This window comes from Cannabis sativa, chromosome 7 (genome assembly GCF_029168945.1).
Source record: "Cannabis sativa cultivar Pink pepper isolate KNU-18-1 chromosome 7, ASM2916894v1, whole genome shotgun sequence".
NCBI classification, from domain to species: domain Eukaryota; kingdom Viridiplantae; phylum Streptophyta; class Magnoliopsida; order Rosales; family Cannabaceae; genus Cannabis; species Cannabis sativa.
Window position 1 is genome coordinate 35748932 of NC_083607.1, and position 17395 is coordinate 35766326.

Sequence of the window (17395 nt, forward strand, 5' to 3'; positions counted from 1 at the left end):
AAATAAAGCAATAATAAGAAGACACAGAAATTTTATAGAGGTTCAGCCCCGAGCAGTTCGGTAATAGCCTAATCCTCGTTAGTTGTATTGACTTAAGAATAAGGAAGAAGATTCCTTTTCTTATAGCTCTTACAATAATATCTCTGAATATATAATTCTTAGATAGCCTTAGCTTATAGCGTTTCGGCGTACAATATCTCTGTTTCTATTTTCCCATCCTTTGCCCAGTGAACATTCCTCACTATTTATAGGGCAGGAAACTTGAGGAGGAAGAGTTTCCTCTCTCATTACAATGCGCATAAATAGAAAGATCGTGTGATCATTGCTGAATGCTAGGATCGTGGGATTGAGGCTGAATACACTGATAGTGGGATCGTGTGTATGCCACATCCACGCAAGTGGATCCTTGAGTTATAGGGATTGAGCTGGTGACTCACAATGCACTTGGTTGAATTCGCTAAGTGTTGCTCATTCTCCACGGTTCGTTGAGTATTCCATTATGGACATGCCAGCGAGGCATCCTGCTCAACATGTTGATCCGACTAGGTGCTCTAAGTAGATGCCACGTGTCACCATTCTTGTGATGCCACGTCAGAGTGCTAATTTTGGGATAACAGATAACTTATTTATTAGTATTATAACAAAAAGTTACTTTTGAAAAAGAGCGGAAAAAAAGGCCAAATTCTGATATTTTTCCTATCCGATATATATGACTTTTCAAATATAATATTTTCTCATGACATGACAAATATAATTTTGTAAAGGGATATTGGCGGCTAAACCACTTGAACTTTACGGTTCGTAAAACTTAACCACAAAAACCGAAATTTTGGCGGCATAACTACCTAAACCCTAATTCCGTTTTGCTCTGTACACCTCCGTCCAAAAATCACAGTTAAGTGCCACGGTGGACTGTCCACATGTACACCCTTGTACACATGACAAATTTTTAGTGGTCCACGTAATATTAGTTTTAAAAAATAATTATAAATATTTAAAAATAATTAAAAAATCAATTTTTTTTAATAATTTATATATTAAGAAAATACTTTAAAATATTTAAAAACAAATAAAAACAATAATTAAAAAAATAATTAATATTTTTTTTCTTCTTCTTCTTCCTTTTTTTTTCTTTCCTTTTCTTCTTCATCTTTCTTCTTCTTTCTCTTCTTCTTCGTTTTTTTTCCAGAAATCAAACCCCCAAAAATCAAACCCCAACCGTCCAGCCCAAGCCGTCCATCCCCGACTGTCCAACCCCAACCGTCCGAACTCTTCTCCATCTCTCCTCTGCAAACGTCGACACCGTCAACAGGAGAGAGCTTCAAGCTCTGTACAAGAAGAACAAAATCCCCGCTAATCGAACCAACATTGCCATGGCTGATGCTCTCTAAGCTCTTTTTCCACTGGTAATTTACCTCAATTTCTCCAATCAAGTTTCTTTCTTTTTAGGGTTTTGGATTTTCCCCCTTTATTCTAATTTGTTGAAAATGAATATTTTTTTAGGTTGAAGGGTTAGAGTAGTTTTTGAGTCAACCCAGATCTGATGATGCTCAGGTTGATGAAGATTCGGTTCTTTTGTCACCAGATCCCAAAACTTCTTGCCGAACTTCTACAAGAACCCGAAAACCAGTATTGCCATTACCTGAAACCTTGCAGCCAAGGACTCGAACTCGTCGGGGAACCGTTGCTACTCCTACAACTAGGAGTATTGTGGTTCGATTTTCGGATTGGGGTTCAGTTTTGCTCGTGAAGGTGATAATGGTGGTTATTTTATTTATGGAAAAAAAAGGAAGAAGAAGAAGAAGAAAATATTAATTATTTTTTAAATTATTTTTTAATTATTTTTTTTCCTTTTTATTTAATTATTTTAAACTATTTTTTTAATATATAAATTATTTAAAAAAATCTAATTTTTTATTTTTTTTAAATATTTATAATTATTTTTTTAAAACTAATATTATGTGGACCACTAAAAATTTGCCACGTGTACAAGGGTGTACATGTGGACAGTCCACCGTGGCACTTAACAGTGATTTTTGGACGGAAGTGTACAGAGCAAAACGAAACTAGGATTTAGATAGTTATGCCGTCAAAATTTCAATTTTGGTGGTTAAGTGTTACAAACCGTAAAATTCAGGTAGTTTAGCCGCCAATATCGTTTTTGTAAAACAAAAGTTTCTTTTTTTAGTAAAAAGTTGGTGGGTGATTTTTGAAATCACGTGAGTTATGCATTTTAATTCCAAGAATCCTTACTCAAACTTCTGAATAATTGAAAATGAATCAAAATCGAAAATAAAATATGGCCATTAAAATGAAAAAAAGAAATTTAAAAAATTAAATAAAAGAAAAGAAAACACTTTATCCGCAACTCTTCATCAACCCTTATACAATTCAGATGAGATGATCAGGGAAGTTCATGTTAGTATAATTAATTTTGTATCACCAATAGAAAATTATACCATAAAAGAGTGAGGCCTCTCACAATTTAAAGAAGGCCAAAAAAAAAAAGTTGATTTAAGTATTTGTTTGCTGACTCTCTAGGTCTACTCATGATGCCTTGCCGATGAACTCTACATCAAACATGAGAACTGAGTCTGGAGGAATAATACATGAACCTGTCATATACAATGTTGCAAAAATAAATAGCCTTACCTAAGAAGAAGTAAAATTAATGAAATTAAAAGAAACCAATACCAAATATTGATTTTCAGTTTTTATGAAGATAAATTGAAGTACCTCCTCTACAACCGGCACCCCTCACGCCATACCCAAGTTCTGGAGGAAGCTTTAAGACCCTTTTGCCTCCTACAATCAAAGTTGGCCAAACAGATTAACATTAATTCATATAAATGGTGGTACAAAAGGAACAGCAATTCATGAGTCGTTGTCATACCAGCAAGCATGGGAGGAACTCCATCTCCACCTAGAATACCTTGGTCCCAGCCTTTGATGACCTATATTAAAATGATAATTATGAAACACTTCTTGTCATTAGGGTCTTCAACTGATACATGAAGTGGTATTTATACAAAGAAAGAGAAGCTAAGCAAGCTTCCAAAGCTAACAGAAAACTGTTAGTTTTACAAACTAACTAACTACAGAAGCGGTTCTAACAACGACAACCAACACACTAACTTAACTTCTATTCTAACTGTCACTATGAACAGTAGCCTTGACAAGGAGGAGGTATTGTCCCTCTGAAGCCAATTATTATCTTTGTTTTTTTTTAAAAAAAAAAAAATTCTTATACTGTTTGATACTTGTGTAAGTAATCAAATACAAAGGCACTAAATTATACTTATATTCGTATTTAGTAGGCAATTAGCTGAGAACAGTGAGAAGCATTTGAGTTTTATAAACAAGCAAAGAATGGTCATCAACCAGAATTCAATTATTCAACCCCTGTCTTGCAAAATACTCTTATCATTTCTGAATCTTCAAATTAAGTTTGGAGTTCCAACTAAAAAAGTGTATCTTCATCTCTTTACTCAGCATTCAAACTCACATGAAAACTCTCATTTAAATACATACCTCACCAACACCGATACGAAAAGTAAGGGGCTTCCCACGGTTATAGCTGCTGTCAAAGACCTTCCCATTCTCCAATTTTCCAACATAGTGTGCCTGTGAAGAAAAGCATAAAAATTATAATAATTCTAACACATCCCCAGAAAGAGACTAGATTACAAACTAACATAATTTGGTCAATTATGCTCGATGCAGATGAATAAACCAATTTATTTGCCTCTCTCCTGTTCAATGGTTTCGAAATGGGAAGATAAGAATTTTAATTTTACCTTAATGAGTTGCCCTTTTGAAGCCTCGGGCCCATAGCCCACAACTTTGTCACAGAAAGCAAGGCCAGAGGGAGCAACAGTGAAATCACAGGAACTTACTTCAGCAGCGTTTGCAGAAGGATGAAGTTCAGTAAGTGCACTCAAAAGGCCTGAGCATAACCCAAAACCAAGTATTTCTCTTCTAGCAAACAAACTTGGCTTTGCTTTCTCATCTACTAGAAGTCGCAGAGAAGAGTCTTCATGGCAGTGGCTTGAGATTTTGAGTTTTGTTACAGATTGTGATGTGGGCAGTCTTCTACTTGGTCCTGAACAATGTCTAAGCCTTTTGGGGCTGCATGTACCAACAACAGCAACAGAAGATGCTAATGACGTCATCTTTAGTCTCCACCGAACCGGGGTCAGTGATGAGAAAAGATAAAATACAATTTTCTTTAGGATAAAATTTAATTTAATTTCGGTGCGTTCTCTCTTGCAGAAATATCAAATAGAAAGTGGGGTTTCATTTGGGCTTACTTTACGAGTAATTGGGCCTTCAGGTGACCAACTAAACTCTTCGGCCATCTGCCCATCAATACCTTAGGAAAATAACATTTAAATTTTTTTTTTGGTCTGGATTAGCTGAACTAATGGTTCTGACTTCTTCTGATATCATCAGTCAGTTGATATATAAATTCACAGGAGATTTAAAATTCAGAGGATCATTCAAGATAGCAACAGCCCTTTCTCTAGCCCGGTCTTGTTAGTCAAACAGAAGGACGGTAGTTGGCGGTTCTGTGTGGACTACCGTGCCCTTAATCACGCCACCATTCCAGATAAATTTCCCATACCGGTCATTGATGAACTCTTGGATGAATTACATGGTGCTCAAGTGTTCTCTAAAATTGATCTGCGCTCAGGTTATCATCAAATCAGAGTTCGGCCTGAAGATGTTCACAAGACGGCTTTTCGCACTCATGAAGGTCATTATGAGTTTTTTGTCATGCCGTTTGGTCTTACTAATGCTCCTGCCACCTTCCAATCTCAGATGAACGCACTTTTCAAGCCTTGGCTGCGTGAATGTGTTTTGGTATTCTTTGATGACATCCTGGTTTATAGCCCTGACGAAGCTACACACATACAACACCTAGAGCTTGTGCTTCAAACTCTCCTCAAGCATCAGTTTTTTGCTAATAAGAAGAAGTGTTCTTTTGGGCAGCGACGCATTGAGTACTTGGGACATGTGGTGAGTGGCCACGGGGTTGCGGTGGATGATACAAAGATCAAAGCCATGGTGGATTGGCCTCTCCCTACTTCGATTAAAGCTCTACGTGGGTTCCTTGGTCTTACGGGGTATTACCGCAAGTTTGTCAAGAATTATGGTTCTATTGCTCGACCTCTGACGGATCAATTGAAGAAGGATAGCTTTGCTTGGTCCTCGGCAGCAACCGAAGCTTTTGAGTCTCTCAAAACAGCAATGACTACGGTCCTCGTATTAGCCCTTCCCGATTTTGCCAAGCCATTTGTGGTTGAAGCGGATGCCTCCGGATATGGGTTAGGAGCGGTTTTGATGCAAGAGGGGCGACCTATTGCTTACTTCAGTCAGATTCTGAAACCGCGAGCTCAACTTAAGTCCATCTATGAGAAGGAATTAATGGCCATTGTATTGGCGATCCTTAAGTGGAGGCCATACTTGCTAGGTCGCCGTTTTATTGTCCGTACCGATAAACAAAGCTTGAAGTTCCTCTTGGAACAACGATTGGTCACTCCGGAACATCAGAAATGGTTGGTCAAACTTTTGGGGTATGATTTTGATATCCACTATCGACTGGGGGTGGGTAACAGAGCTGCGGATGCTTTGTCTCGAGTGCAGCCTCTAGAATGCTCTCTCCTTACTACTACTACTTGGTTGGATTGGACGGTGATTGAACAAGAAATTAAGCAAGATCCTTTCCTTTCTCGAGTAGTGGCAGATTTGGAACAAGGAAAGGATGTCTTGGGTTTTACATTCGAGAAGCAGCGTCTGTTGTATCGGAAACGACTTGTTTTGGCCGCCACATCATCCTTGATTCCACATTTCCTTCGGGAATACCATAGCTCTCCAATCGGTGGTCATTTGGGAGAGTATCGGACTTACCTTCGCCTCCGGGGAGATGTTTATTGGGTCGGTATGAAAGCGCAAGTGGGGAATTTTGTGCGCGCTTGTGAAGTGTGCCAACGGAACAAGCACTTGGCCATGTCACCGGGGGGTCTCTTGCAGCCTTTAGATCTTCCCGCACAGGTTTGGGAGGACTTGACTATGGATTTTATTGAGGGGTTGCCAAAATCGGAAGGTGTTGACACGATCTTAGTGGTTGTGGATCGTTTGAGCAAATACAGTCACTTTATTGCCCTCAAACACCCTTTCACAGCTCGCACAGTTGCCGAAGCCTTCCTTCATCAAGTGGTCAAGTTACATGGGGTTCCTCGGACCATCGTCTCGGATCGTGACCGCGTCTTTCTCAGTCATTTCTGGGCTGAGCTGTTCCGCCTCCAGGGCACTGAAATCGGCCATAGCACCGCCTACCACCCGCAAACTGATGGCCAATCCGAGGTGGTAAATCGTTGCCTCGAGACTTATCTTCGTTGTTTGGCTTCTGATCGGCCTAAGGCATGGGCCAAGTGGTTGTCTTGGGCAGAGTACTGGTACAATACTACTTTCCACTCCTCCTTGGGTTGTACTCCATTTAAGGTGTTATATGGGCGTGACCCACCAGCATTAATTCGGTATTCTGAGGGATCCACTTCTGTTTTGGCCCTCGAGCAGTATTTGGAAGAACGAGATGGGTTTTTGGATGATCTCAAAATGCACTTGTTGCGTGCTCAACACAAGATGAAGGCAGCAGCTGATTCTTCTCGTCGACATGTTGAGTTTGCAGTTGGCGATCGCGTCTTCCTTAAGCTACGGCCTTATTGGCAGAAGTCCTTAGCCCTCCGCAAGAATGAGAAGCTGGCTGCTCGTTTCTATGGGCCCTTTACTGTTCTGAAAAGGATTGGTGCCGTCGCTTATCATTTGGACCTTCCCACATCATCAGCGGTTCACCCCGTCTTCCATGTGTCCCAACTCCGAGCGGCGGTTGGTTCAACTCACTCGTCCCCTACCATACCTCCTACATTGACTGCTGATTTGGAGTTGTTGGTCGAACCTGCGGAACTTTTGAATGTGCGTCAACGGCCTACACCTACGGGAGCTCCTATAGAAGTGTTGATTCGTTGGAAAGATTTGCCTCTTTTCGAAGCTACTTGGGAGAAGTTTGAAACCATTGCAGCCCAGTTTCCAGATTTTAACCTTGGGGACAAGGTTCGGGATTTTGGGGGGGGGGGGGGGTAATGATACGAATGTGAGGCCTCCTATTAAGTTTACTTATGCTAGAAGGGGTAAGCAAGGTAAATTAGCTTAGGAGGGGGTATTTTGGTAATTGTCTTTAGTAGTGAGCTACCTTTTGTATGGGAAAGGATTGTGTTTTTCAGTTATGCATTTTGTAATAGAGAATTCACTACTGCATCAGTAGAGAGCTACCTTAGCTCTCTGCCGTGTGTAGTAGAGGATCTCAGTTTGTTTCAATTCAATAACAGCTCACAATTTGAATCATTCTCACTGTGTTCTGGTTATTTGAGAGTTCTTGTTGCTGGTGTATTGGGTATTTGTGTTTTACTGCTGCTGGTGTGTTGTTATTGTTGCTGGTTGCTGTTTATTGAGTTGCAGGTTCTCATCATATCATCAGTCAGTTGATATATAAATTCACAGGAGATTTAAAATTCAGAGGACTTGAATTGAATGGACAGACAATCAAGTGCAATTGTAATAACTTTGAGCAAATTGTGCTCAAGTAACAACATGGATGGTAAAAAAATAATTTAGTTGCTATTAGCATCTCAAGCAACTGTCATGCTAGTGAAAAAAAATGTAACAAAATTTCTAATGAAAACCTTCAAGAGAATGCATTTCTAACATAACTAGAGCCCCTAAACTTTCTTACATTTAGGTTAACCATTAATTTCCTCACTCTTTCTGCATCATCCCATTTCCCACCCAAAGCATACAAATCACAAATGAGAGTATACACCCCGCCATCGTTCTCTGGTTTTACAATCCCCAAAACCTTCTCAGTCACTCTCTCAGCCATCTCAAACTTTTTATGTTCCTTACAAGCTGATAAGAAAGAAGACCAAACGACAACGTTAGGTTGTAGTTTCATTGTCATAATGACTTCATAGGCTTCCTCTACAAGCCCAGCCTTCCCAAACAAATCAACCATGCATCCATAGTGCTGAATTTTCAGCTCCAATCCACATTCTTCAATCATCTTGAAAAATCTCTGCCCTTCTTCAACTAGACCTGCATGTACACAGGCACTAAGAATCCCAGTAAAAGTCAATTCATTGGCTTTTACCCCTTCTTTTTGCATCAACTCAAACATGGATAAGGCATCTTTACAGTAACCGTGTTGTGCAGCGCCGCAGATCAACGCCGTCCAAGACATGACATTCCTTTCGCGCATTAACTCAAACACTTGACATGCGCTCGTAATAACCCCGCACTTAGCATACATGTCCACTAAAACTGTTCCCAGTTCAACATTCAGTTCCCATGCATTCTTTGCTATAAAGCCGTGAACTGATTTCCCTAGTAAAGATCCAAGAGTACCCATATGGGCACAACCTGAAAGAACAGATCCTACAGTCACTTGATCAGGTATTAAACCTTCTTTGTTCATCAGCATATCTCGAAAGAGATGTAAACCTTGCTCATTGCCACCCCTATTTATGTGAGCTGCAATCACAGCAGACCACGATACAAGATCTCTCTCTGGCATTTCCTCGAACACAGACTTTGCCTTCTTTACATCACCAAGCCTTGAGTACCCAGTAATCATAGTGTTCCAAGTTGTAGTGTTTCTCACAGGCATTTCATTGAACAGTTTACAAGCATCATCAAACGATGTAACTATATACGCATATAGAAGAGAAGTAGCCACGTAGACATGAGAACTGAAGCCAAGTTTAATAATGTGGGCATGGAGGTGTTTGTTGAGTACTACATTATGCAATCTGGTACATGATTTTAGTGTGAAAAGTATTGAGAAACTATCAAAAGGAACAGACTTCTGGTGCATATCTGAATAAAGGGACAAAGCTTTGTGAGGGGAAGAGGCATTTCTTATTGCCAAAGCAAAGGATGTAAAGGTTTTGACAAACTGAAAAAATGAGTGGCTTGTGGGTTTTGTTAGACGCATTTCTAATAGATGGATTAGACATTGGCGATCAAATTTAATTGACGAATTGAGCTTTCCCGTTATAGAGGAACCATTTTACTTTTAATGACATCTAGGTTCTAACCATCAAAACTAGTGCAATTCAATTTTAAACAATAATTTTTAGGTGACCTTTTGCCAATGACTAGTGATATTTTAATATTTTTTATTTATTTAAAAAAAGAAAGGAAAAAAAAAAGAAGAAAAAAACAGGAAAATAAAAAAAAGGAAAAAAAATTACAAAATTACTATGGGCCGACCCATTCAACATTTGTACAGCCCAGAATCAAAAAATTACAAAAATACCATCTGGTCTATACCTTAAGCTGCACGGAATGAACGAATAAGATGAACATACCTCCATCGATCAAATCAGCAACACAACCAGAATGAAACCAAAACAAGGGTAATTCAACCATCAATTCCGGCAAAATTTAATTGGAAGAGAAGAACTGCAATGATCTAAACAGAAAATTATGAAGAAAAAAAATCAAAAAAAGTAGGAAGAAACTGAAATTAAACATTTGAGTTCGGTTTTAATCGTTCAAAATAACTCCCTCTAAAATCGAAAATCCAGATTCATGCAATGTAGATCTGAATTAAACAGATCTGGAGCTCCCCCTCGAATCCAAAACAAGGTATGATATGAATTTTTTTTTTAAATACTAAATCTACTTTATGTACAGTTGCATCCTGGTTGATTCATGGTTTACAATGGGCAATTCAGCTTGTTAAACACACTATAAAAGATCTAATTCTAATTAAGGAACGACATGTTACGTATAAGTCTATTTTTTATTTTTTGTCGTTGCCTTATAGTTGCATTATCGTTTTATAATAGTTTACAAATTATGGAAGAATTTCAGTTGATGGGTACCGACAAATAGCATTTATACAAGGTAAGATTTATGTTAAAAGTTACAAATTAGTTTTATAATAGTTGGAAATTGATCTGATTCAAATAAAACTGATGAAAATGCACAAGGATCTCAACAATGTTAAATTGAGTTAAGTACCATGTTTTTTCAAGTTGATTTACAGTTGCATCATCATTTCATAATAGTTTTATTCATTTTTTTGCAGGAATTTTTTTTGGACAGTAGAAAAAAGAGAAAACACTTGGACAAATGGTTAGTTTCTGAAATGAATTTAAACGTTTCTTAATAGTTTCATTTAAGTTTTATTATAGTTTAACAATATCTATAAAACAAAAAATGACAAAAAACAGGGTTCAGAACTAGAAATAAAAGACTTGAACAAAGGAAAGGAAATAGAATTAAGTTTCTATTCTATTTCATAAATATAATTTTTTTTATATATAAAATTAGAGTAAAAAATGTTAGTCTACAATACTAACATTATCAATAACAGAATCAAAACAATTTCAAAATCGTTGCCTTGCACTAATAACAATTTCAAAATCACAGGACAAAAAAGACATTCCATTCCTAGTCTTCTACAATAGATAATTTGATGATCGAATGAATTATGAAAATTATGAAGTTAGTGGACATTACATTTCAGTCAATTGTAAGTATGAAGAATTGCAACGGAAGTTGAAAGAGGTCCTGGAATGCAACCAAGAAAACACTGTTTTGCAACTGAAATATCAAGTCAAAGAAGGATACAAATCATTGAGGATAAAGGATGATCAAAGCCGGCATTTCTACATACAACTAAAACTGAAGGAACCGGACTTCACAACATACCCATTGTGTGTGAATGTCATCAACAACCCACCAACAACAATCAATCCATCGTTCTTGGAAAATAACAATGCATTAATTGCACATACAAACGCATTTGAAATGATGGAATACAATGCAGCAACAGCAGAAGACTCAACAAATCAACAACATACAATTGAAGCTACAATACTGGAAGATGGGGGAGAAAATCTTGACTTCATGGACTATGCAAAACTTGTGGTAGAGGAAATGGTTGAGCAACTGGAAAACAACAAAAACAGGGAGCCAGAAATCACAGATTATGACAAACTACTAATCACAGATCCGCAACATCCTGAAATAGAAAAAGCCCAAATATTCAAAGACAAAGAAACACTCCAGAGTGTGCTTGGTTTCTATGCAATTAGAAACAACTTCCAATTCAGAGTGAAAAAATCATGTGGAAGAATATACAAAATTTGTTGCTTGGATACAAAATGCAAGTGGGCACTAACGGCATCCAGAAACGGACCAACGAAGTCATTCATAATTTGAAAGTATGACAGAAAGGTGACACACACTTGTGATCTAAACATAAGATTTGCCGACAAAAGACAATCTGCAATGAAGTTGATTGGAAACTACATCAAGCCACGGTTTACCAACATAAAAACAACTCAAACGCCACAAAACATCAGAGGAGAAATGAAACACAAATATGGGGTGAGAATGAACTACATGAGAGCTTGGAGAAGCAAAGAGCAAGCGCAAGAAGAATTACGAGGAAAAGCCAACGAATCATACAAGCTGCTGCCAAGTTTTTTGCACATGCTGCAGAAAACTAATCACGGAACTATCGTGCACATGCAAACAGAGGAAGACAACAGCCTCAAGTCCTTGTTTACGGCACTAGATACTTCAATAAAAGGATGGAAGAAGTGCAAACCTATAATAGTTGTTGACGGAACTTTCCTTAAATCAACATATGGAGGTTCATTGCTCTCTGCTTGTACATAGGATGGAAATGGGCACATTTTTCCGCTAGCTTTTTCTGTTGTGGATTCAGAAAACAACAACTCATGGCAATGATTTTTCACAAAACTAAGAGAAACATATGGGATCAGAGAGGAACAGTGCTTGATCTCAGACAGACATGAGAGCATAATTAAGGCAGCTGCTCAAGTATTTCCAAAAATAATGCATGGCTATTGTGTATACCACCTGTTAAGCAATCTGAAAGCAACCTTCAAGAAGAATGCAAGCAAGCTCGATAAACCATTCTTCCCTGCAGCAAGAGCATACATAGAGAGAAAATTTAAATACCATATGAGCGAGCTGGACAGCTTGGACATTCGTGTCAGACCATATTTACAACAAGTTCGATACCATTAATGGTCAAGATACCACAACAACCACAACATGTATTCAACTATGACTTCAAACATTGCTGAATCTCTAAATGCAGCAAACTTAGCAGCTAGAGAACTACCAATCACAACACTGATGGAGTCATTGAGAGCTTTGATACAACAATGGACAAACACAAACAGGAACAAGGCACAGAAAACAACACCTACAACAGAGAAAAAGCTAGCCAACAACTTTGTGGACTCAATGACAAAAAATGTAAAATCTCTTTAAACTTTAAGTTGCGTTACAGTTTCTTAATAGTTTATTTTTCAGTTTCATATACAGAATGACAATTGATAAAATTGACCTAATTTGTAGGTAAACCCAATAAACGAGAGCATGTTCGAAGTAGTAGAACTAACAAGATCATGGGTAATCAATCTAAAGGAGAAAACATGCAGTTGCAACCGATTCCAACTTGACAAACTACCGTGCGCTCATGCGCTTGCTGTGATAAAAGAGAGGAACTTGAATGTTTACAACTACTGTTCAGGTTATTACACGACAAGAACATGGCTTGAAACATACAACAACTCAACATATCCGGTGCACAATCACACAACATGGGATGTACCACAGAACATAAAAGTTATCATTGTTCTGCCACCAAACCAGAAAATAAGATCTAGAAGACCAAGGAAAAGAAGATTTATAGCTGATTGGGATACAAAAAATAGAAGGTGCAGCAAATGTGGTAAACACGGACACAACTGAAAGACATGCAACAATCAAGCAATAAAATAGATACATCTGAATTTTTTGAATTGTTTAATTCTCTAAGAGAATTCACACAAGATTATATGTTATATTTGGTAGATTGATATTATTTGGCAAATTTCAAATAGTTTGCTAATAGTTGCAAAATAGTTTCATAACAGTTTTGACACTTGTTAATGTTTAACTACGAAAAGAATTTAATTATTAAATTTTTTAAAAAGTCTGATATTAATTTATAAAATATGATTAATTAGGATAATAAAAATGTTACAAAACAGTGAAGAATACATTGTTACACAATTAAAATTACAAGTATGCTTAACATTGCAATTTTTTTTATATACAGTTACATAATAGTTTCTATATAGTTGAACGACTTTATAAAAAAACATAATAAATTGGAAAAACATAAAACTGATGCTGATACAAAACATAAAAAAAAAATAACATATTATAATGATTAATGTCAAATATTCTAAAAGTTTAAAACCAGATCTAGAATATAAAACAAATATAATACCTAAACACATAAAATAAATAACAATTGTCTGATAATAAAATCGACCAATAACAACAAATTCACTAAAAAAAAGACACTACTTTTTCAATTTAGAAGCCTTGGAAGACTTGCTTTGCTTCTCATCCTCGCTATCAATAATTTCATTAATTTTCCTTTGCCCGTATGAGAAGAAAAGGGCAGCAAGTCGAGTACGATAAACTTCAATGTCGAAATCAGCATGAACATCTTTTTCATGGATGAAGAACTCGACAAATGCAGCCACAAATGCTCCGCAATCACTAATAACCAGAAAAGGAAAAACACAGTTAAACAACTAAAATACAACATAAAATTAACTTAAAAAAAACAACTCACTTTTTCTGCAGAGATGGAAGACCAGCAATCTCCACAACTCTTAGAGGAGCTTTAGGGTCAGAACCTAAATCAGGAACATGGGACCTATTCTTCCAAAATTCAAGTAGATCAAAAAATAAAGGCAGTAAAACATAATAAGCCTTCATTCCATTCCTAGCTGCAGGATTCATTTTGGCATTCCTCAAGGAATTATAAAGAAACAAAATCCCCTCATTCAAGTCAAGACAACCAAAAACCCAATGACTTTCCTTCCTAAGATTTATGATGAATAAGACATGATTGGCTTCATATCAAGGCTTAGAAAACGGAATTTACAAACCTCGTATGTAATGCTATTGGGTGAGCAGCATGTATGTGCGACATCTTTATTTTCATTGCCTTGGCTTTTTTGAACTTGTGGTATAACGCTTGAATGGAATCATCGAAGAGGCAATCAGCTGTTGCAAAATTCAGTGTAACAGCAGAAGAATATTTACCTTTTTTCCTAAGGTAATAGAATATAGTGTTCATATGCTGAAACAAAAAAATACAGAAACACAAAATAGAAAGTTCAAAACTATTTAAAAAACCTAAATACAACAACTAAACTAAAAAACAATGATAAAACAACTATCATAAATTTTAAAAGAAAAGATAAACTTTACCGAGTCATTGATAAACATGTCACAGGTAGCCAAATGATAAATCTTCAACATAATCAACACCTAATCTAAACTCTGGGGAAATTTCTTCGCACCATCAACATAACAATTGAAATGCCTAAAACAACAAACAAACAACAAAAAAACAATATTGAATCAAATATTTGCAAAAATAAAAATAAAATTCAAACAAAAAACAGAATACAAAAATAGAAACAATAAAATAGTCACCTAGGATGTTTTAGAAAACCTTCACCAACCCAAGCATCAAACTTTGCCTTAATTTCAGGAGAGACGGGATCAACAAATGAATCGTTAAGAGCGTAAAGGCCCTTCACATAAGTAACCATCTTAAAATCCCTCTTCTCTCCTCCTGATTGAGAACCTGGTGACATTACCTCCATTGGAGTGCTCCTCACATCAGCCAACCCAATCAACAAAAGGCAATTTCAATGCCGGTCCACGCTTTCTCTTATCCATAAGAGGAGTATCAGAAACAGTGTTCTCAGCTTTTTTATCAGAAGGAATGATAGCTGTCTTTTCAACAACAAGACTTGGATTTTGTTTTGGGACTTGAAAAAAAACAAATTGAAAATCAGGAAAAGGAACAATTGCAAAACAAACATAAAACTGCCAAGCAATTAAAATAAAACATATTTTACTAGCAAACAAATTAAACTACACTTACATTGATTTTACGAACAACTTCTAAACCAGCCAACACAACTTGGCCCTCATCAATTTCAAGCTGGCTTAAACCATCAAAAAAATCATCCCCTTTTAAACTAGACTCTTTGGCCTTAACGTTCTCAACATCCTTAGCCCTCTCATCACTAACAGTCTCAGATTGATTCACATCAGCAGCAGGAACATCACTAACAACCTTATCATCTCTGGCATCATCACCACCATTTTTAACCAACTCATCACCATCATCGGAGTCGGAATTAATATTTTCAGGATCAGGCAATTCCTTGTCGTCATCATCATCATCATCATCATCATCATCATCATCATCATCATCATCATCATCATCATCTTGTGTCACTAACTCATCAGATGATTTATCCTGAATCAAACAACAGTAATGCAACTAAAATAAAATAGGAAAAAAAACTAAAAACAAAGCATGTAAAAACAGAAACAATAAACTCTAATTATATACCTCATCAGAAGGTCGACGATGAATGACATTAACTTTTTCTTGAATATCCTTAATTGCAGTCATTACAGACTTGAAATGAAGGTCAACAAAACACCTCAAGGAAATGAAGTCTTCGGCCAAGAATTCTTGATTCGAAATGACCAGCTCCAACTTAGATTTCAACAAATTAATGTCCTTTGAATCAAATTTCTTAGAAGATGAACAACTCTCAAATGTTTGCTTCGATATACCGCAGTCATCAATAGAATCATCTAGAAATAAACCTTCCAATTGTAGCTTCTGCCTCTCCTCATCAGTAGGACAAATATTTTTAATCCTTAACTGAAAATCATAATCAAAACAACAAAATATGAAGCAAAAACAATTAAATAACAAAATATTAATAAAACAACACAAAAAAAAAAACAGTAAAGAAACTGAAAAATCACCTTGTTCAACGGCAAATCAAAAATCTTGCTCTTCAAGTCTCTGAGAGTTGGATTTTTGGTCACAATGGTATTGCTCTAATTTAGAATTCTTGGAATCTTGGATGAAACTATTTTGTAGAAAGTGTTTACCATGGCAGTACAACATTCATAAAACCAAATAATAAACACCCACGGACAGCCCAAAGCTCTATACCAACCATCATACTGACCCCCTTTTCTTCTTTCTTATTTTTCCTTTTAATCCCATGATGTATTCTACCTTTGAATGAATCAATAGTCAATTTAAAGGACTCCCTACCCCAACAATACTCATCCCAACGACCGCTATCAACAACATCTAGATCAAACCTAGAAACTTCTTTATCTAGAGTATTGCTAAGAAGAAAACATTGGATAAAATACAGCACAGGCAATTTCAAACCAAGAGACTCGTCCAGACCCCACCTACTCCCCAAAAAAGCATCCTGAAATAGAAAAAGCCTAAATATACAAAGACAAAGAAACACTCCAGAGTGTGCTTGGTTTCTATGCAATTAGAAACAACTTCCATTCAGAGTGCAAAAATCATGTGCAAGAATATACAAAATTTGTTGCTTGGATACAAAATGCAAGTGGGCACTAACGGCATCCAGAAACGGACCAACGAAGTCATTCATAATTTGAAAGTATGACAGAAAGGTGACACACACTTGTGATCTAAACATAAGATTTGCCGACAAAAGACAATCTACAATGAAGTTGATTGGAAACTACATCAAGCCACGGTTTACCAACATAAAAACAACTCAAACGCCACAAGACATCAGAGGAGAAATGAAACACAAGTATGGGATGAGAATGAACTACATGAAAGCTTGGAGAAGCAAAGAGCAAGCGCAAGAAGAATTACGAGGAAAAGCCAACGAATCATACAAGATGCTGCCAAGTTTTTTGCACATGCTGCAGAAAACTAATCACGGAACTATCGTGCACATGCAAACAGAGGAAGACAACAACTTCAAGTACTTGTTTATGGCACTAGATGCTTCAATAAAAGGATGGAAGAAGTGCAAACCTATAATAGTTGTTGACGGAACTTTCCTTAAATCAACATATGGAGGTTCATTGCTCTCTGCTTGTACACAAGATGGAAATGGGCACATTTTTCCGCTAGCTTTTTCTATTGTGGATTCAGAAAACAACAACTCATGGCAATGATTTTTCACAAAACTAAGAGAAACATATGGGATCAGAGAGGAACAGTGCTTGATCTCAGACAGACATGAGAGCATAATTAAGGCAGCTGCTCAAGTATTTCCAAAAATAATGCATGGCTATTGTGTATACCACCTGTTAAGCAACCTGAAAGCAACCTTCAAGAAAAATGCAAGCAAGCTCGATAAACCATTCTTCGCTGCAGCAAGAGCATACATAGAGAGAAAATTTA

The 17395-nt window shown here is 36.8% G+C and overlaps 3 protein-coding genes and 1 long non-coding RNA gene across 4 annotated transcripts; 2 read left to right on the forward strand and 2 right to left on the reverse strand.

The window, feature by feature from the left end:
* Window positions 1–1247: 1247 nt before the first annotated feature.
* On the forward strand, window positions 1248–2551 carry LOC133039836 (uncharacterized). The gene is made up of 2 exons (XR_009688763.1): window positions 1248–1406; window positions 1504–2551. It is a non-coding gene; the product is annotated as an uncharacterized LOC133039836 (long non-coding RNA).
* Window positions 2313–4263, reverse strand: LOC115696240 (peptidyl-prolyl cis-trans isomerase FKBP13, chloroplastic). The gene is made up of 5 exons (XM_030623145.2): window positions 3798–4263; window positions 3532–3624; window positions 2894–2954; window positions 2737–2805; window positions 2313–2615 (listed from the first exon to the last, which is right to left on the reverse strand). Exons 1-5 carry the CDS (start codon window positions 4170–4172, stop codon window positions 2548–2550), a joined length of 666 nt encoding a protein of 221 aa, XP_030479005.1. The 5' UTR covers window positions 4173–4263; the 3' UTR covers window positions 2313–2547.
* A 3323-nt stretch (window positions 4264–7586) lies between these two features.
* LOC115697006 (pentatricopeptide repeat-containing protein At5g66520) lies at window positions 7587–9180 on the reverse strand. The gene has a single exon (XM_030623908.2). The coding sequence runs from the start codon at window positions 9047–9049 to the stop codon at window positions 7745–7747; it is 1305 nt and encodes a 434-aa protein (XP_030479768.1). The 5' UTR covers window positions 9050–9180; the 3' UTR covers window positions 7587–7744.
* Window positions 9181–12165: 2985 nt separating this feature from the next.
* Window positions 12166–12858, forward strand: LOC115696577 (uncharacterized). The gene is made up of 2 exons (XM_030623470.1): window positions 12166–12360; window positions 12463–12858. The coding sequence occupies exons 1-2, from the start codon at window positions 12166–12168 to the stop codon at window positions 12856–12858; spliced, it is 591 nt and encodes a 196-aa protein (XP_030479330.1).
* Window positions 12859–17395: the final 4537 nt, after the last annotated feature.